Below are 20269 nucleotides of genomic sequence, written 5' to 3'. Positions count from 1 at the left end.
GGGCCCTGGCCAGAGCCACCGGCAGGATGGGGGGGCCTGGTGGGAAGCCACGATGGGAGGAGCCTCCAGCTTCACTGGGGCAAATCCTGCCTGCACCCCAGCATGGAGGGCTCCAGTCTCCCAAAAAAACACCCCCTGGCCCCATGGAAACCAAATCCAGGTCCCCTTGGTCCCCCAGGTCCCTGTGGCCAGAGCAGAGCCTTGAGGGGCCATGTTGCCTTGGTGCCATGGGTCCCCATGCCCACTCCCCAGGGTGAGGAGAGGTGTATGCCCATCCCACAGCCCCCAGTGATGCCAGGAAGAGTTTGAGGGGGGCGAAAATCCTGCTGCCTTCCTGGAAAGCTGGGGAGGCCAGGGAGCACCCACTGGCCACAGAGGCTGTGTCCCATCTGGGAGTGATTTCGGTGCTGCCATCCCATCGCAGCTCCATCCACAGCACTGGGCTATTTTTACCCAGTGGAATTATAGGACAGGCGACAAAGGGCGGGGTGGCTGCCCCTGCCTTAACCTCTTTGTGTATCTGCTCAGCAGGGGATGAGTCCCACTGGGGTGGCACCTGGAGGGTTGGGGTGGCCTCTCCCCCTCCTCGTGTGTGAGGTTTGCAGCCAGGTGGGGGCAGGAAAAGCTCCTTCCCCATGGATGGCAAGCAGCCACCAGCCCAGGCACCTATGGGATCTGCCCAGGGACTGGGGCAGGGTTGGGGACAGGGATGGACCTGTCTGGCTCAGGGCTCTGCCTGCTGGGGTGGGAGAGACCCCCAAAGCACCCACCACAAACCAAAAGGGCTGCTAAGCCCCAGGAAACAGCAGTGCAAGGGGTACTGGGGCCAGGTGGGATGAGAGAGGACTGGCCATGGAGGTCCCATTACGGCGAGTGCCTGGGAAGAGGTGGCAAGGTGACAGTGGGGACATGTGCCTCAGTTAGGCCATGTGCTCTGGTGCACAAAAGAGCTGGAGCTGAGAGATGCTGGGGCTACAAGCCTGACCCCAGGACCTGGCTCAGCCACAGGCTTTGGCTGGGACAGGGGCAGTGGGTGGGCACTGGGGGCTGAGCACCCCTGGGCAGCATCCCCAGGGAGCTGCCTGGGCCCCTCCATGTCCTTCTTCAGCTCTGGGTGGGACAAAAAAACCCCCAAATCTCTCTGCAAACATCCTGCTGTGCTGGCACTCTGCTATGGGCAGGTCTCAATTCCGGCACTTCCCGGTTCTGTTGGACTTTGCACTGTGAAGAGCAGTGAGGGTCTGGCTGTCCCCATCCCTCCCCATCACCGTCCTGCCCCACGGGGATATGCCCAGTGTCAGCACACACCACTGGGACATGGCTCCCTGGGACCTCTGCTGACCCAGGCATCTCATCCCTATTGATCCAGCCACAGCCCCAAGCCGGCTGCGGCACCCCCAACCTCCCTGGGGACATTTTCAGGACACCAAAAGATGCAGCGACACAAGGGAGCCGCTGTTCTCCTGCCACCACCGTGGTGACAGCACCGTCCCGGGGCAGTGCTGCACTGGCCGCTGGGCGTGCGGCACCGGGGTCTGGTCGGTGACCCCGAGTCGGAGCCGGTAACCCAACCCTGCCGGTGCTGGTTACAATTTAGGGCAACAATAACCTATTGAGGCCCCTTCCTGGCTCCTGCCCTGCTGCTCCTTGATCTAATTAAATGGGGCCGGGAGAGAGACAAAACCTGAGCCGAAGGAATGGCAGGTACCCGGAGGCGGCACATTGAGGACCACGGCGCGGGGAGGGGCCAGGGCCACCCACACCTTCTGCCTCCCGCCTTCTCAGGGGTCTGGGCATTGGCCCTGGCACTGTCGGGGTGCTTTGAAAATGTGTGGTTGGAAACAACTCACCTGCTCAGGATTTGGGATGGGAACCCCCAAGGCACATGCTGATGTGGGGGTGCAGGGGGCCAGCGCCCCCCACTCTCAGCCCTCTTCCCCCATGGATGCTGGGCAGCGTGCAGCCACCCTGTAGGCTGTGGGCATTGGGGTGTGTGCGCTAGAGTCACCCCCACCTTGGGGCACGCCGTGGCCCTGCCTTGGGGTGCCACAGGGACATGTGGTGCCGGCACGGTGGGCGCGGTGGGGACGCAGAGGGGACGCGGTAGGGACTCGGTGGGATGCGGGCTCCCCTTCCTGCCGGCCTGGCGTCAGTAATGAATGGTATGAGTTTCCTGCCCGCCCACTGATTGCTTCCTCAAAGAGCCTCAACGAGCTGCTGCCGCTGCACCCAGCTCCCCGTGCCTCGCTCACGGCATGGCCGGCACTGAGGGACCTGCCTCCATGCCCCACGCCGGGCACCCAGCACCACGGCTACTCTGCCATCTCCGGGGGGCTCAGTTCCTCTAGCACTGAGCCTGACTCGAGCAGTGCTTCCAGGGGTACCTGGTGACCCCCAATAACTGCCACCCCCTGCCCCAGCCACAGCTCCAGGGCTCCCGAGTGTCGAGCCCCTGCTCAGGACGGCTCAGCCCGAGGGAGAGCGCAGCCCCCGCTCGGCACCTCCGCCGGGAGCCAGCCCAAATCCCCCTCCACCATTTGTCATCTCCACCAGATTTACAGGCGGGAGCGGTTGGGGCTGGAAGCGCGGCGGCCCCGGCGCGGCTGCTTAAAGAAAGCACCTCCCCAGCACGGGAGGGTCCCCCCCCGACCCCGCCACCCCCAGCCCCTCTCGTGTGGCCCCACACGCAGCCGCAGGCAGCAGGGCCCCGGCGTGACGCGCAGGCAGCGCCCGCCAGCCGCATTCCTGGGCCGATAAACCCGGCAGCCAAAATAGCTGCAGCCCGCGCTGAGCCGGCCGAGCGCAGCCGCGGCCCCGCGCCGGCATCGCATCGAGCCGGGCTGGCTCACCCCGGCCCAGCGAGAAGGATTCGGGGTAATTCCCACTGGATTCTCCGCCAAGAGCTATGATGGACCCCAAAGCCGCTGTGTGCCCCGGCCTCCCTTGGCAGTGTTCACTCTGGAACTAACGATGGAGGTCACCGAGGCTGCACCGCACGGCTGCCTTTGCCGATTGCGCTGGCGGAGCTGGGGAGCCCGAGGGCTGGGAGCTGCTCCCCGGGGAGCTCGCAGGAGGAGCTCGCTCGGCTTGCTCCCACCATGCTGGCATCTCCCCACTGTGCCCACGGCTGATCCTCTCCCCTCCTGTCTGTCCCGGGTGCTGCCAGCACCAGCCCAGAGCTGACACCTCGGTGCAGCTGATGCCGGTGGGGCAGCCAAGCACCAACCCTGCTGCAAAAGCTCACTCAGCCCCTTGCCAGAGACCCCATATTGGCACCCAGTAGCTGCTGACCATCCAGCTTGCCCTGGCAACTCAGCCCACCAAGGGCAACTCAGCCCACCACCCACCAGTGTCCAGTGAGGGTCCTGGCATCCCAGTGCTTTGCCAGCAGCTCTGGGAAAAGCCAGTGGCCTCTAGTACATACCAACAAGTAGCACGGCCCAAGCCCCCATCCCCGTGGGATGAAGGCACAGCCTCTTCCTCCTCCTCCTGTTTCCTCACCCACACTGTGACACCAGCTCTGTGGGCAGTGTGGGAGAGGCCAAGCTGAGTCTGACTGGAGCATTCCTGGCCTTGGCAGTGCCCCACAGACAGGAGACGGCTCCATCATGCCGTGTCAAGAGGCACTGACCCCTTAAGCTGCCAGAGCTCCTCTTCCACTTCCCCAGGGGATGCCTGGTGAGCACCAGCCTGGCCACGGCTGGCTGGGCAGTCACCACGGCACCACAGCACAAAGCACCACGGCGCTGTGAGCAGGAGGTTGGGGCCGTGCCGCCCCGGTGCTCCAGCAGTGCCAAAGGGATTCACTCGCCCACAGAATCTTGTGGTACCGCCCCAGTGCACACGCCCACCCAGCCAGCAGCCACCTCAGACACTGTCCCCAGCAGTGCCATCACCCACCACAGCGTCACAGAGCACCTCTGTGCCCTCCCCAGCACTGCCACCCAAATGGTGATGGGGATGTGCCTGCGCTGTCTCCAGCCTTGTCTGCAGATTCGGACCAAATGCTGCTGGTGCCAGGAGCTCTCTGCCACCTCCTGCTCCACCACCACACTCCCTGTGGGTCCCTGACCATGACGTCCCCACCACCCGCCCTCCTGCCCTGCAGTGCATCCCCATCCCTACCCAGGCGAGGTGTCCAGTGCCATGGTGAGCATTGCTCCGCTGAATCGCCGTGTGTCCCACAGCTTCACCTCCCGCTCCCGCATCTGCAGGGATACAGACATGGTGTCAGTGGGCACTGGGGCTGCCCGGCCCTCCCCACGGTGCCACCGCCTTCACCACCCATCCTCCTGCCATCCCAGCAAGGGCCAGGGCGCCTGGTGAGGGGCCCTCTGGCTTTCATGCTTTTAAGCCACCTAAAAAGCACTTGGGGGCCCTGGCACAGCAGCTGCAGGGAGTGGGGCTGGGACATCCTGGTAGTGCCAGGGCCACCTTCCCAGAGAGGACTGTACCTGGCTGAACCCGATGGAGATGAGGCAATCGCTGGAGCCAATCCAGAGCAGCCGGGAGTCCTTGTTGTTCTCGTGTCCCGGGACACTCTGCAAGGCACAGGAGACACGGCTGTCAGTGTTGCTGCCAGCCCTGCTGGGCACATTGAAGGGACATGTGCTGCACCAGCCACGGTTGTGAATCGCGCCAAGGCCGAGCACACGGAGCCGAGCACTGTCTCCCACCTCTGCTGAGAGCGGCTGTGGGGACAGTGCAGTGGGGACAGCCCGCAAGCGATGACAGCCCTGAGCCCCCACCCTGTGCCAGTGCCAGCACGGTTGCCTGTGGAATGGCTGGCCTGGCTCCCGGTGAGCAGCAGGGTGAGGCAGCAGGTAACGTGAGCGTGAAGGGGCATGGGATGGCTCCTGGGTCCCCAGGGCTCTCCCCACACCCGGTGAGGGGGTGACAGGGTCAGAATGCTGTGAGGAAGCCGCTCCATGCCACAGGCACTAGAGGAGGCTTGGCCTTGGCCATGATGACAGAGGGACTTACTTCCTCGGCTGCATCCCCGAGCTCTTTATCCATGCCGAATCCCACCTGCAGGGGCTGGGTGCCCCGTGTGTGTCCAGATGCTACCGAAACACATGGCAAACTGAGCCTGGCCACATTCCCCACACTGTTCTAATCCCCTGCACCCTGCTCCACCTCTCGCCTTGGTTGCCCGCAGGACTGGGACCCCCAGCCCACGCCACCGCCTCGTCCTGCCCCCCATCCCAGTCCTACCGGGGACAGGAGGGGTAGAGTTTCCACGGGGCTGTCAGTGGGTGCGTCCTGGCTCCCATGTGTCCCCCAGATGGGCCCTGTGGTTCCCGGCGCCCAGCGGGAGCCGGCAGCCAGCCCTGGCCCGCGGTGCAGGCAGCGCTCGCCGCCCCTCGCTCTCCTTGTGAAGCACCAATAAATGGCTGCTAAGGAGTTCAGAGCTGGCAGGGAAAGCGGAGAGCTCTGCCAGAGCCAAACCCACCACGGTGCTTCCGGCACCACCGCGCAGGGCAGGGGGACTAGGCATGGGAGGGGGCAGGAGGGATGGGGGCACTGGGGGTACCCATGGAGGAGCCCTTGGTGTGAGCACATCCCCCTTGGTGTGAGCACTGTGACCATCAGCCACAGCCAGCAAGGCTCTTCCACCGCAGCAGCCAGCGAAGGGGCACAAAGGTGCTGTATCTCCCACTTCCCCACCAGATAAACCCTGCTGGAGCACCTTTCTTCAGTCCCAGCCTCCAGCCCCAGAGAGATGCCACTCTCTGGAGAGCGCCAGGGTGAGAGGAGGCACGTTGTGCCAAGCTCGTCCTCCCTGGCTCTGTCACACCAGCTGCCCTGCCAGCACAAACATGGCTCACTTGGAAGAGGCAGCACTGGCCGAGCTAAGCCCCGTGCTCCCAGCCACAGGAGCAGGATGTGGGGCAGGAGGGGCCTGGCCCCCTCCACCAACATGCTGGCAGTGGACCCAGCACTCAGCAGGGAGAGGACCTGGAGAAGGGAACATGTCCCAGGATCGGTGCCAAGAGGGATGGAAACTCCAGGAGCTGGGGCCAGCCCACACGTCAGCCAGGAGAGCACTTCTGCACCTGAGCTGTGCGCCTGTGGCAGCCAGAACTCAACATCTGGAGATCCCATAGCTGATGGTGCTGGCTCCATGGCCCCGGGGCCCTTCCCCTGGACCCCCCGGCGGTGGACGGCAGCCCCCGGGGCGGTGGCAGGGCTGGCAGAGGGCAGGGCACTGCCGCGGCGCTCCCAGCCCGTGGTGTGCCGGCTGCGGAGCAGGGCCATGTTTTCTGCATTAGTTCCATCCTGGCTCAGCAGTACGTATGGCAGCAAGTATGCGGGAGGCTGGGCTGCTCCAGGCTCGCTCAGACACCCGGCTGTGCAGATGTTGCCAGAGGTGAGCCGGCGGACAGCAGTCACTCCTGGGGACCCCCCGCCCCATGTCCGGTCCCCTGGTGAGGGGGTCTCGGCAGGGCCAGGGCAATGTGACCTGGCACTGAGGGTGGACACTGGTGTGGTTTGGTCAGCTCAGAGCCCTGGGGTGGCCATGGGGCTGCTGCAGATCTCTGGGGCTGGCAGAGCTTGGCAGAGATCCTGGCACCCTTCCTGGAGTGATGCTGGAACCACCCGTGTCCTTGGAGCAGGGGAGCAGCCGCAGCCCAAAGGACAGGCATCCCTTCCGAGCTGCTTGTCCCAACAGCAGGCTGCAAGGGGCCCACCAGCTCCAGGCCAGCACGTGGGGATCCAAGGAGGCCTCCCAGTTCCCTGCCAGTGCCCAGGCAGCCCAGCTTCCTCCCACCCATTGCATGGGTCCAGCTCAGCTGGTTTTGGGCAGCCCAGGCTGGGGGCAGCCTGCGCTCCCTCCTCAGAGCCAGATCAGCTGCATGGGGAGAGTTTCCAGCACCATCCCCCTCCCAGTCTCGACCCATCCCTCCCACCACAGGCTGGGGTAAGGCGCTGGTACCCACAGGGGTCCCCAGCCCTGCTCCCTGTGCAACACGGAGGGGGCTGCGGGGGGGCCAGGCCTGGCGTGTGGGATGCAGCTGTTGGCAGCGATGCAGCGGCGGGGTCGGGTAAGCTGGTAACAGCTGCCCGCGGGGAGCGGCTGCCTTCGGCTGCCTGGGAGAGCCCCACACAAAGCCAAGGCTGCTCCGGCTCCCAGGCGATCCCCGTCTCCACGGGAACCGTCCACCCTCAGCCGGATGCAGGGCAGGGAGGGCATAGCCGTGGGGCTGGACAGGAGGCAGATGGTGGGGGGGAGGCCCAGCTGTGCCCTTGGCAGAGCCCCCGTGGATGGCAGGGGCTGGGACAGCTCAGCCGTGCCTGTGGCTAGCAGCCTATGAGCATGGCTAGCAGCCTGCAAGCATCTGATCCCCGTGGGAAGCAACCCCAGCAGCAGGATCTGCGTGGGCACAGGAGGCACCAGAGCCAGGCTGAGCCATTCCTTTGCCAGCAGGTGCCAGGGCAGGAGGGGTCTTGCCTGGCCAGGGCACTGTGGGGGGCTCCAGGGACTGACGCCCTCCAGCTCCATGCACATGGGGAAGCCATTGCTCCTTCCACACCCTATGAGGCAGCTGGGGGCAGGAGGAACAGATTCCAGGGAGCTGAGGGGGTTAACCATGCACAGAGTCCTCCTCTCTGAACAAGAATGTGAGTGATCTCCCTTCCTTGCCAAGTCCCAGTTACTCCAGAGGTGGCCAGGAAAGCAGAGCAGCCTCTCCCAGGCCAGCCCCACTCCTGGTCTCTGCCTGTAGCTCAAGGAGACCAGGATCTATCTGGTCTTTCCAGGGGAGCAAAGGGATCCCACATGGCAGCAGGGATGCTCCAGTAGCCACCACACTGCCAGCACTGGCCCCTGCCCACTGCTGAGTGTGGGGTGTTTGTGTCATGGTGGGGATGGAGTGGGACAAGCCCCCTCCTGTGACCCTGTGACCCAGGGAGCTGGGTATCCTTAGGCTCTGCCTCTCCCACTCACTGCCAGAGCAGCCCCCCACCTCCACTCGGGATGCTGCCAGCCCAGCAAGGGCAGGAAGGTGAGTGGGCTCCTACCCAGACAGCCCCTACCTTGGCACGAATGCCAGGACACAGGACCAGGATGGAAGCATGACCTCCATCCCTGGGCAGGTGAGGGGGAACTCGCTGGCCTTGTGGGGTGGGCAGGCTGCAGCACCCATCAGCACCTATCCATCCCTCCTCTCCCACATCTCATCTCTTCCTGCAGCCTCCGACCCCGTCAGCTGTGAGGCTGTAATCAAATCCCAAAACACCTCTGCCCTCTGGAATAGGAGCCTGTCAGGAGTCCCAGGTCAGACATAGGCTTGGGCTTCCAAAATGCTGGGAGGGAGATGCCAACCCATGTGGGCCTGAGCTGGCGAGGCCATTCCCAGCAGGAGGGACCGGCATCCAGGCCTATCCATCCGGTGCCACCACACACCCACATCCTTTGAGATGCCTCTGGGTCATGCCTAATCCTCCTCGACTTCCCCATGTCTGCCATACCAAGCGGCATTCCTGGGAAGGACGGCCGAGGGGGAAGCAGAGCAGAGGAAATATAAACAGTCCTGTGCAGCTACGCTGGGGAACAGAAGCATGAGAGCACCGAGTGTGCGGTGCTATAAATAGGCAGCCCAGAGTCAGGCCAACTTTTTCAAAGCTTCCCACGGTCTCCTTGGGAATGTGGGATGCTGTGGACCTTCCCCCAGCCCGGAGGAAGCCGCTGCCGAGGCTGGGAGTCAGGTACCCCCAGGGTGACCCCAGCGTGGGATACCATGATGATGAGGTGTCGGGGGAGGAAGGCTAAAAGTCTCTCTATGTCCTGATGCGCCTTCCACTGACAATGATGAGTGGTCCCCAGCCAGCCCCAGACTGACAGCTGGACCCTGGGCAGTGGTGGCATGTTGGGGTCCATGGAGTCCTTCCTGGCTGTGGATACAGCTGGGTCACTCCAACCTGGATCTCCACCTTGCCACAGCATCACCCTGCCACCACAGCGATGCTGCCCATGGAGACCCTCTTCCTGCTGCATCTCCCACTGTGGCAGGGACTGATGTGACCCATGGGACGGTGGCCATGGTTTGGGAGAAGGGCTGGAGTCCCTCTCCCACCCCTGGGACTTGCAGCTGGGCTGGGACAGCACCAGGTATGCTTGGGCTGTGAGACCCAGCTGCTCCCCGTCACCGCGTTCTGCCCCCAGCACAGTCCACAGGGTGGGGGGACAAACCCATGGTGGGGACAGGCCTGCAGGGACACTCTCCCAGCTGTCCCCAGGCACCCTCAGCCTCGGCCCTGCTCATTAAAACAGCTCATTACAACAGGAGCAGGAGCGTGCGCCGGCCCGGTGCGCGCGGCCGTTCCCTCGCCCCCGGTCCTGCCGAAACGCCGGCAGAGGAAGTTTCTCGTGAGAACAGAGCCAGTTCCTCTCCATCCCACACTAGCTGTGCTCAGCAGCAGCCCCACAGCTTCCCAGAGACAGCTCCTGTCCTGGCCGTGTCCCTGTCCCGGGAGCCAGGTGCTGGCCAGTTGCACACACAGCCCCTGGCACGAGCATGTGGGGGACAGAATGTGGCCCATGGGCTCTGTACCCAGAAGGTGGCCAGGGCAGTGGGCAAGTGGAGATGCCACTGTAGAAGCCCACGCCGTACCCAAATCACTGCCCTGCCCTGTGCTGGTGACCCACCTGGGGACCAGGCGGAGTATGGGCACCTTCCCGGTGCTCTGACTCCCTGCTCAGCAGTGTCCCCTGTCCCACCAAGGGCACGGCCCAGGGGGACATGGGATGGAGGTTTGGTGGGGTTGGCACAGGAACTGCAGGAGGGCGAGGGTGGGAGCAGCGATGCTGAGCCCTGGCAGAGCTGAAGCCGCGAGGGAGAGGATGTGACTCACTTCCAGGGAGAGGGTCAAGGCAAGGAGGGCGACCACCAGCACCTGTGGGAGGGGAGAGCAGGCGGCTGGGGCAGTGTGGCCTTGGGAGGGGATAAGGCAGCGGACTCACAGGGTTCTCCGGAAGGACAGCAGAGCTCAAACCTGGACCCAGCCAGGCAGCAGCAGCATGGCTACATGGGGTGGCACAGCAGGACCCACTGCAGCCCTGGCACCTACACTGCCAGTACAGGGGCACCAAGGAGGCACGGAGAGCAACTGTGTGAGTACAGCCCTAACACTCAAGTAAGGGCCTGCAACGAGGGGCTGAGCGTCCAGCAGGATGAGGCCACTGCTCTCCCAAGGGAAATCATGGCCCCGGGTACATACCAGGCACCCCACGGGGTCAGCCAGACCCTGTCCACGCTGCTCTCACTGCGTCACACACTCCTGCCTGCTACTGGGACATGCTCAAAATAGCTGCCACGGGTGTAGCCGGGAATGGGGGGTCAGGCCCTGGCGAGGGCATGGCTGGGGTGTGGGCAGCCTGCCAGTCACCCTTTTCACCCACTCTCAGTCGCTGCCCCATGTGTGCTGCATCCACAATACCCGAGAGCAGCATCAGGTATTAGGAGGAGAGACCCCTCCTCCCTGAGCCTCTTATTTTAGCTCCTTCTCATTCTTCTCCCCCTGCTCTAAAAAAAAGGAATGTTTAATGAGGCAGGCTTGGCAAATTAAGAAAACCGGCCGGAGGAGCAGCCCAAGGCCGAGGCCGGCTCTTGGCACCACCGAGTGCCGCAGAGAGACGGGGGAGAGCCGGCGGTGCCGAGCCCTCCGCCTGCTGCAGAGGAAACCCAGCCCGCGGCGCCGTGGGGGCCAGCCTGGCTGGAAAAACCATCCCACCGTTCACCTCTGCAAAAAAACAGGCAACTTCTAAGCCAGGAGCTCCCGAGGTGCTGGCACCGCACCGCGGCTGTGGCATCACCTGGTTCTGTAACCGCGCTGGCCTGGGGGGGAGAGAAGGAGCATTTCCAAATTAACCAGCCCTCCAGCAATGGGGAAAAAAAGAAACAACAAAACCCAGGAGTGTTAATCCCCTTGGCTGAGCAAGCTCTGTGCAAACTTCCAGAGGATTTATGGCATTTTAAAGTTTTCCCCTTCAGCACAGTACTTCTTGAAGACTAAACATCTCCTTCCACTCTGAGCTGGCCGGGGCAGGGCTGCAGCAATGAAGGTGCATATTTCTCTTGGCAAACATGGATCCCCAGCCCCAGGCTGGATCAGACAGCGGTGGAGGGAAGTGAGCTGCCTGCTTTGAACAGCCACCATCATTCACACGTTATTTTTAATAGCTCAGCGAGACAGAGTCCACCCTCCCCAGGAGACTTGGCTCGAGCCCATCGCACTCACGGCTCCGCCGAAGCACTGTTAGACAAGCTGACAGGTCTGGCAGGGGGAGAAGTGGGGGGAGGCGGGGAGGGGGGCACTGGGGCCACGGATGGATAGTCACAGGATGAATTTGGGACCAGGTAGTGGGACCTTCCAGCCCTGCCAAGTGGCAGCTTGGAGCAGGAGAGTGTCACGGGGGCCACTGGAGGGCTGGAAGCACTTTGCCCTGGCTCGCCGGCACGTGTCACCACTGGGTTTATGTTTATTGTGGTGGGGTTATGTTTATTGTGGGGGTTATGTTTATTGTGGGGTTATGTTTATTGTGGTGGGGTGTTTATAAGGCTGCCCAAAGGGTTAGGGCACCATTTGTACCCACAGGAAGCACCCAGGGGCCTTACAGGAGCTCAGAATCCAGGTTGTGGGCAGGAGCAGATGGAAAGTCCTGGTGCAGTGCTGGAGCACTGGCTCCCTCCAGTTGGTGCCCAGGGTTACCTCTGTGTCTGAGCACAGTGGCTTCCTGAGCCCATGGGCAGCAGGAGAGGCACCAGGAGCATCAGAGCCTGCTGCAGCCACCTCACCCTACTCTCCACTGCATCCCTCCCTTCGGGCCCACAGCCATCAGCAGCCAGAGCCCCCAAGCCACAGGAAACCTCTAATAAGAGGCTGTTTGAACTTGACGTCAAGGCTTAAGTTCTCTGCTTATTTCCTAATTGCTGTTATTTGCTGAGCTGTGCAGATCTGGCCACCCAGCCCTCACTCTTGCCAGGTCCTCATCCCCAAGAGCCTTTGGTCCAGCTCCTGCAGAGCAGGACAGAGCCTGGGGGCCTGCACAGCCCGGGAGCCCACAGCCCCTACGTCCCCTGGGCTCGGGATTGCTGCCTGCAGAGTGCCAGGGCACTGGGGGAGATCACCAAACTGGGTGGGAGGGCGCTGGCGCCAAAAAGGAGGCAGTCCCATTCCCCCTGCCTTCAGTCCCTGCCTCCATGTTGCTTCTCCCAAGTCCTGCCCCAGCTGGGATGTTTTGGGGGACCAAAGCCCACCCTCCAGCAGACACCCAAGTTGGGCAGGGCTGCCTGCAGCACAGCCAGAGGGGATGGTACCTGGGAGGCAGCTGGGCTGGCTCGGGGGTCAAAGATCCGCAGTTTCTTGTCCTGGTGAGATAAAAGAAAACAGAGGAGGGTTAAGGACCCTGGGGCCAGTGGGATGTCAGGATGTATTAGGCAGAAGGCTGCAGCGAGCAGCCCCTCTCCTTCCTGCCTATCACTCTCCTGCCTGAAGTGTCTATTCCTATGGATGGCTCGCATTGTGTCCTAGTCCTGTCCCACATTGTGGGCAGGGGTGCACCCCCAGCACCCCCAGAGCCTCACCAGGACTCCAAGACACTCTACTCCCAGACAAGGAGGGAGCCTCCTGAAGTACAGCTTCTGGATGCTGGACATCCTGGCAGTGCTGGAGGGGAGCAAGCCCTCTCGTGCCTGGCATCCCTGGACCAAAAGGGGCACGGGACTGCCTTCGCAAGGGCTGGCAGGGCACAGAGGCAGCAGAGGGGTGCCCCGGTGCCAGCCTTACTGCCAGGGTGCTGTTTGGGGAGCGCACACTGCGTCAGCCATACGGCACAGCACGGGGGCTGCCCCACATCCCGGATGGCACAGCTTGGTGTTGTACCCTCTGTGCTCAACCCGCACGCTTGGCAGGGGCTCCAACCACAGCCGGGACTCCAGCTTAGCCCGCACTCTCTGCACCCTTGGCCTCCGAGCGCCATCCCGAGCCCACCGGCTCCGCAGGACCGCCTGCGCCCTTGGCGCGGGGAGGGGGCCGTGCTCTCAGCCTGCGGGCTGGGTCTGTGTGCTCAGACCTGCTTGCTCAGCCTCCAGGCATGGCCTGGGGGGCTTCTGGCTCGGACGCTCATCTCGCCCGCCCGCCTCGCCCGCCCGGCCGCCGTGCGAGCCCCGCGAGCGGCCGGCGCCATCTAGTGCCGCATCCCCGCGGTACCGCCGACCTCATTCCTGCCCTTTCCTACCCCGAAACTTCCCGTCCCTCCACACTCCCCACCCCTGGAAGTGCTCAAGGCCAGGCTGGATGGAGCTCTGAGCAGCCTGGTCTAGCGGAATGTGTCCCTGCCCACGAGATGAACTTTAAGGTCCCTTCCAACCCAAACCAGCCTGATTCTATGAAACCAAGCACACCAGGGTGCAGCTGGTGGCCAGCCCTGTCATGCTGTGCCACAGTGAAGTCACCCACGTGTGCCACTCACCTTGCAGGAGGTGCCAAGGAGGTGGCCATCTCGCTTCCAGGTCAGGCTCTGCAGCTGGTCCCCGTGGGAGTCCAGGGCTGCAGGAGGAAAGCAGGGTCAAGAAGGGTCCCTCCCACGGATGGGGCAGAAGTCATCGCTCTCCCACCTGGAACACTTCCCAGGGGAACTATCTGTCCTTTCTGAAGGGTTGGTGGCAGCCAGGACCCAATGGGACACTGCTGCGTCTGTGCAGGGAGCATTCCTGAGCTGCTGGAGCCCCACAGGCCCGTGCTGCCACCCACCTCCTCTCGCTCTCGGGTTAGCTGAGGTCTGGGCGAGCAACCACCCACGGCACCCACATCTGCCCACGCCCTGGGACGTGCAGGGAGAGGGACACCCTGGGCAGTACCAGTGCCTTTTACACCACTGCACCAGAGCGTAGGGAGCCTGTGCACAGGCACGAGGGACCGCGGTGCTCCCGGCCCAAAAAGCCACCCCAGCTGCCTGTTCCATGACACCAAGGTCAGGACTTGGGCTCAGGCACCAGCACTGCAGACCGACATTTCAGGCAGTCGTGGCCTTGCCTACCTGTCAGGGGCTGCTGCTGCCCCACGTCCCAGACGGTGACTCCCTTCCCTGCGCCGCTGGCCAGGACTCCGTCCGCTGTGGGGTGGAACTGCAGCACGTCCACTGGGCCCCCCCCAGGCCCCAGGGTCAGCCCCGCACCACTGGGCATGTCCTGGCCGCTCTCGGGCAGGCGCCACACCTTCACCTGCAGCCCCAGGGAGAGGTGGGTCAGTCCCCAGGCAGGTGAGCAGGACCCAGCTGGGTGCCTGGGCTTGCTGCTTTTCCAGGCTTTGGTCCCTGAGGACAGCAGGTGACCGACCCTTGGTTGCAGCTCAGATCCCAGACAGGAGAAGGCTGATCCTTGTCTGACACCATCTGCTCTGTCCCCCACAACCTGGGGATGTCCCACTCTGCTCCCCAACTATGCTCCACCCCACACTCCTCTTACTCCCATCATTCCAACCCCATCTCCTCCAGGACTCCACAGTGAATCCCAGGGACATGCTGGAGGACATGGGGTGTCCCCTTGGGACCCCTATCACTGAGCACTCACCATCTCATCAGCAGAGCCTGTGGCCAGCAGGAGCTGATCGAAGGGTGAGAAGTCAAAGTCTGTGACCACGTCTGGAAGGAGAAAGGCAGAAGTTTGTCCCCACCTTCCCCCTGCAGACAGCGTGGCAGTCCCTTCCCTCTTCCCCAGCCTGATTCCTTCCCTACACACACACACACACGTGGGCAACCAGGGGCAGATCTAGACCCACTGAGGTATTTTGGAGCAGCTCAGCTTTGCTGTGAGTGCTTGAGCCTATCCACACTGTCCATCAGGTCTTGCACCCCTTTGGTAGGGGATGGGGGCCCTGAAGGCATCTCCCTGTCTAACCCATCACCACCCACACGTGGCTGTGATGTCCAGATGAACATCCCCCTGAGGCACAGGGAGCAGCACGGACAGCACAAGGCTGTCTGTGCTGACCAGATGCTGGAGGCCATGGCCTGCTGGAGCCATGCTGGTAACAAGGCTCCCTTTGTAACACCCTGGCTCGGGATGCCGGCGGCAGGGACACTCCTCGCAGCTCTGGCAGCAGGGCCCAGCGGGAGGAACGCTGGCACCATCAGCAGCAGCCCCTCGGATGCATTTGGCACGCTCGGAAAAGTAGGTCACTGTGTACTTTCCTGCTTCCAGGAGACAGGCCCCAGAGGCACGAAGAGCAGGCAGCTCGCTCTGCTGCATCCGCCTGGGAGGAGAGAAAATCCCTTCCCTGCTATGGAGGCACTGCTGTGGCACAGCACGGCTTCAAAGGGCTCGTGCTAATCCCATTAAGAAGCCATGGATGTTGGGCTGGCTCCCATGCACCCCTCCGGCACTCCCGAGGAAGCAGCAGAGCTCAGTGGCCGGTTTGCCAACACATGGAAGCTCCTGGTGCCAGAGGCCGAGGTGGCCCAGGCAGGGCACACTGCGCAGTCCTCCAGCCATGCCAGGGCACACACACAGGAACGTGGCACTGGGACTGGGTCCCATCTTGGTGCTCTGGTGTAATTTTTGGGAAGTGGGTGGTCAGCATGCCCCAGGCTGGCACTGCTGCTCTGACAACCAGGAGAGGGGCACCCTGAGATCCCCACAAACCCTCCCCGTGCCCGGGCAGGAGGCAGAGCCCTGTTCCTCTGCCAGCAGCGATGCTGCCAGTGCCTCTCCCCTGCAGCACTTGCTCTGTCCACGTCAGAGCTGCTGGTCCAGCCTGTTCCTCCCGCCACTGCAGCCAGGTACAGCCACGGTGATGCCATCCCCAGCCTGGCACTGGGTGTACTGGGAATTTCAGGGCGTGCAATGAGTAATGTGGAAAGAGTGCGTAGTAGAGCGTGAGGAAGAGCTACATGTCCAGGCTTTGCTGCAGCTTGAGAGATGAGGGAACATGGATCAATTCGGCTCCAGCCTGGCAGAGTCTCTTGTGGTCAGCATAGCTGCAGGTGCCTTGTGCCTTATGAGCCTTGTGAGGGTCACCCTGCCCATGGGTGATGGTTCCCCAGGAATCCAGCAACTCCCCATGCCTGGCAGGCAGCCCACCACAGCCTCCAGGGCTGGGACTCAGCACCAGAGCCCCCTGGCACAGCCCACATGAGGCCAAACGCCTCCTGTGGAGGTGGGAGGTGGGACCTGACACCCACCTGAGTGGCAGCAGAGCTGGGACACGGTCCTCTTGCCCCCATCCTCGCACTCCAGCGGCACGATGCCCAACACACCTACAGAAGAGGGCACAGGAGCAGGTCACCACCAGCCACCCACCAGCCTGACCTTTTCCTATGGGATGCTCCCAGGAATCCCCCAGCCTGGGATACATTGAGGGGCACCCAGCTTTGAAATGCAAGCCAAGAGGTGTGGGACTTACAGCACTTTTGAAGATCTCAGGGAAAGCCTCCTCCCCTCACCCTCGTGTCTCTGGTGTCCGTGGGGCTGACCCCCCACCCAGCCCCACAGGGACAACTGGGACAAATCCATCCCACCCCACGAGCTGTGCAGGGGACCCCCTGTGCCTCACCTGCTGCCTCAGCATTGAATGCAATCCAGTAGCAGCTGGACTTCACATGGTTCCCACAGGATGCGATGGAGCCTGCTCGGATACCCCCAATCCATGCCTAGGATGGAGAGGGAAAACTCATGTCAGGAGTTGCCTCTGTTATGGTGGGGCCTGATGCCATGGCCAGAGCACGGCTGGAGGGGAGACATTGGCACTGCATGGCTAGAGACCCTCAGCCCCAGTGGAGCTCCCATGCCGATGGAGACCTGGAGGCTGCCAATACCAACAGGATTGTGCCAGAGGCACATTTGTAGGGTCCTACTCTGTGGGATGGCCAGGGCAATGTGGCTGCTCCTGCTCCCAACATGAGGTACAGTCCCTCGCTGGGGTTGGAGGATGGCAGGCAGGAGCATCCTGGCTCCCAGCACTGCCTCTCCCCAGAACTGTCCCAGCCCTGGGCTCTGCCACTGAGGGAAGGGCTCAGAGGACTTTGTGATAAAAACTGAGGTCAGGGAGTCTGGGATGGGACAAAAGTTGTTGGTCTGTGAAGCACCACAGGGTCAGGCTGTGGCTGACCGAGGCAGCAAGCTTCCCACATGGACATGCAGCCAAGGAACTTCATGACAGCTCCAAATCCAAAATCCCACTGTGCAGCAGTGGGAAACATCCCACTACTCCTCCACAGTTGAGCACTGTACCCGTGGGGCACTGAGACACCCTGCATCAGCCAGACCTGCTCAGATATCTGACCTCAAGTGGCCACCAGGAGCTTCCTGGCACACCCAGAGCCAAGTCCAACCCTTGAGCAATGGCAATGGCAGGTGTTTCATGGGTGCCACCATGACTGTGTGCCCATGGCAGCCACTGGCATCACGGAGAGCTGCAGCAGGTGTCTGGAGCAGTGGACACCCCACAAAACCAGGCAGACACCCTCGAAGGGGAGGGAGCTGCGTTCATGAGCCCCGGGTTTCCTCTCCTTGCACAGCTTCCTTTTGAGGCCTGACAGGGAGCAGCGGTTCCTGCAGCACTTCCTCCAGCCCTCACAGCTTGGTACAGACCTCTTAACCCCTTACCTGCCAAAGGGAGGTTCCTCTGCCTGCACCTGGTGGGTGGGCAGGGGGCTGCAGTAGGGATGGGGAACAGGTCTGGAGCATGAGCAAGACCCAGGAGGAAGGGTCCTACAAACTGCATCCCATCACTCTGCACTGGTCCCTCGAGGGGGGACACCAGCCACCTCTGGTCCCCAGCTTCCAGGGGTCCCACACAGGACCCCTGCGCTGAGGTTTCGCAGAGGGACCACTGAGCTGGTCCATCCTGGCCCCACAACTTCCCTGTGCACAGGCAGGAGCCCTCAAGGAAGTGATCCTTTCCTCAGCGTGCCAGCACGGCCAGGAAAGCATATGGAACCATCCTGGCTACTTCCCTAGAACAAACTGTGAGCTCTCAGGGGGCATTTGCCAGCAGGGCCTTGCAGACGCTGCCTGAAGAGACTCAGATGTGATCCCTCCTGTTTACACTGCGCTTCCTGATCCGGCCAGGTCAGGTGTCTGCCTGAGCCTCCACAAACAACCCGCTCAGCCAGGGACCCAACAGTGTTTCCCGCCGTGACACCTGAGATGGGTTTTGAGACGAGACATTCACCTCCCACCTCCTGCCCTGCAGAGCTGGGTGGTGTGGCCTTGATTCCCAGGGATATGTTTCATGCTGGGTGGCCTTTTGGAAAGGCCACCTTGCACAGTGGATGCCTCCTTGCACACAGGGGCAAGAGCCCACTGTCCCTCAGAACAACCCCACCGTGGGCACTGACCCCAGGGCAGTGGTGACAGGGACGTCCTTGCCTGGAGGATGCTGTATCCACACAGCCAAGTGTCCCAGCACCCACACCCCCCAGGCACACACGCTCTGCCCTGCCAGGGGCTCATCTGAACCCTGAAGGTCGCAAACATTTGTCCAGCTGAGATTTTGATGACATGGCACCTGTCCTGCAGACACACAAACACTGGCATGCCATGGGGAGGGGGGGATGTTCAAGGCTGGGACAGTGGCAGGGGCCACTATGTCTCCTCCTACAGCTGAAGCTCAGAAGGATGTTTTGGGTGCTTACTAGGTCTGCAGAGTTGTGTGAGCAGAGGTACAAGGATGGCTTGGGAAGTTACAGGGAAGGAGTGCACTGACATCCAAGGGGGTTGGGAGCAGCACCAGCCTCACTAATGGTCATGGTGCTGAGGAGATGCTGGGAGTTCCCAGCTTGGGAAGCCCACAGAAGGGCTGTGTCCTGATAACGGTCCCCAACGAAGCTCACCTGGCACAACCCACCCCCGACCCCACATCTCTGCCAAACCTGCAGGGACAGGGATCCAAGGGAACGCCCTGGCCAAGCTCCACAGCCTTGTGGAGAGCACGGCAGGATTACCTACTGCCAACACCACGCGAAGAGGTGGATCATGACACTTGGCACGATTGGGGCTGGTTATTCATGGGGCTGAGACTGGAGCTGGGCACCACTTGTTGCCCAGCAAGACCCCCTGGATCTGCCTGGCCTCAGCAGTGCTGAGCTGTGCAGCTCACGGGCAGGGTGAGGGAGCTCAGCACCATCCCGTGGGGCCCAGCGCTTCCTCTTTGCCTGCGGAAGTGGGGCAGCAGGAGCGGGGTGGCAGGAGCGGGGTGGCAGGAGCGGGGCCCAGCATTTCACGCTCAGGATGCATGGCTCCCGGCTGGGTAAGCCCACGCTGCCCGAGAGGGCCGAGCGAGCACAGGTGAAGCACCGAGCCGAGCTGGGGTGGCGGGCAGCAGGAACCGGGGATGAACTGCCTGTGGCCACCCGTGTCCAGCGGCAGGAGGGTGCAGCACCACGGAACGGGTACCCCACGCCAGCAGCTCCCGGCCGGGGGGGCTGCACCGCCCCGGGACAGAGCTGGGGCTCCCCACCAGACCCACCTGCGGAGCGCCCCGGGGCCGGGAGCCTCCGGCGCCAAGGTGTGCCAAGGAAAGGCCACCCGGGCGACGCACTCTGAGCGCGGCCGGGGGACCCGGGCACGGCCCTGCCGCACCGGCGGTGCCGCAGCCGCGGGAGCTTGAGCCGCGCCCTGCCGGTACCGCGGGGCCGGTCCTGCCCTGTCCCTGTCCCTGTCCGTGCCCGTGCCCGCCGGCAGCCCCGGCCCCGCCGCCCCCGCCCGCACGGTACCGGCCGGTCCTACGGCGCTCACCTCCCTGCGGGGCAGCCGGGCCTCGGTGTGCCGGAACTTGGACGCCTTGAAGCGGTTCATGGCGCTCCGGTCGCGCCGCACCGAGCCGTGCCCAGCCCAACCCGGCTAAGCTAAGCCCGGCCCAGCCCAGCCCAGCCCAGCCCGGCCCCGCAGCTCCGCCCGCCCCGGGGCTGCCGCCGGTCCCGCCCTCTGGGTCCCGACACGCCCCCGACACGCCCCCTCAGGAACCCCGCCCCACGCGTGTCCCGTGTCCCCGCTGTCACCGTGAGCGGGGCACAGACCCCCACCCCCGACCCCCCGGGACCCCCATCAGAGCCTCCAGCCCCGGCGTCGGAGTCACTCCGGGGGTGACTGTCCCGAGGGGTCGCCAGCCCCTTCCCTGTCTCCCGCAGAGGGTCGGGGTCACCGGCCCCAGGGGCACCCCGGGTTGTGATCCCCGGCTGTCACCCAGCTCTCCTGCCAGACAAGGGCAGACGTTCCTTCGGGCTCTGGGCAGGGAGGATGAGAGGAGTGGGAAGTTTCCAGTCCCG

At 63.2% G+C, this 20269-nt stretch overlaps 1 protein-coding gene across 2 annotated transcripts in view; it reads right to left on the bottom strand.

Annotated features, from left to right (window-relative positions):
* The window catches only part of LOC113994084 (mitochondrial import inner membrane translocase subunit TIM16-like), a 39453-nt gene extending 19618 nt beyond the window's left edge, over positions 1–19835 (bottom strand). For both annotated transcript variants that reach the window (XM_027732764.2, XM_027732762.2), the window contains exons 1-9: positions 19740–19835; positions 16555–16651; positions 16184–16258; positions 14574–14644; positions 14042–14225; positions 13475–13551; positions 12321–12371; positions 4455–4541; positions 4126–4208 (exon numbers count right to left, since the gene is read on the bottom strand). In XM_027732764.2, the coding sequence (XP_027588565.2) occupies positions 4126–4208; positions 4455–4541; positions 12321–12371; positions 13475–13551; positions 14042–14225; positions 14574–14644; positions 16184–16258; positions 16555–16651; positions 19740–19799 (785 nt within the window). In that variant the 5' untranslated portion in view covers positions 19800–19835. The remainder of the gene's footprint in view (positions 1–4125; positions 4209–4454; positions 4542–12320; positions 12372–13474; positions 13552–14041; positions 14226–14573; positions 14645–16183; positions 16259–16554; positions 16652–19739) is intronic.
* Positions 19836–20269: the final 434 nt, after the last annotated feature.

The sequence above is a fragment of the Pipra filicauda genome, unplaced genomic scaffold (genome assembly GCF_003945595.2).
Source record: "Pipra filicauda isolate LSUMZ 115617 unplaced genomic scaffold, ASM394559v2 scaffold73_size2923735_pilon, whole genome shotgun sequence".
Lineage (NCBI taxonomy): Eukaryota > Metazoa > Chordata > Aves > Passeriformes > Pipridae > Pipra > Pipra filicauda.
The sequence above is the reverse complement of the archived record's forward strand: the minus strand, read 5'-3'. Positions and strand labels throughout refer to the sequence as shown.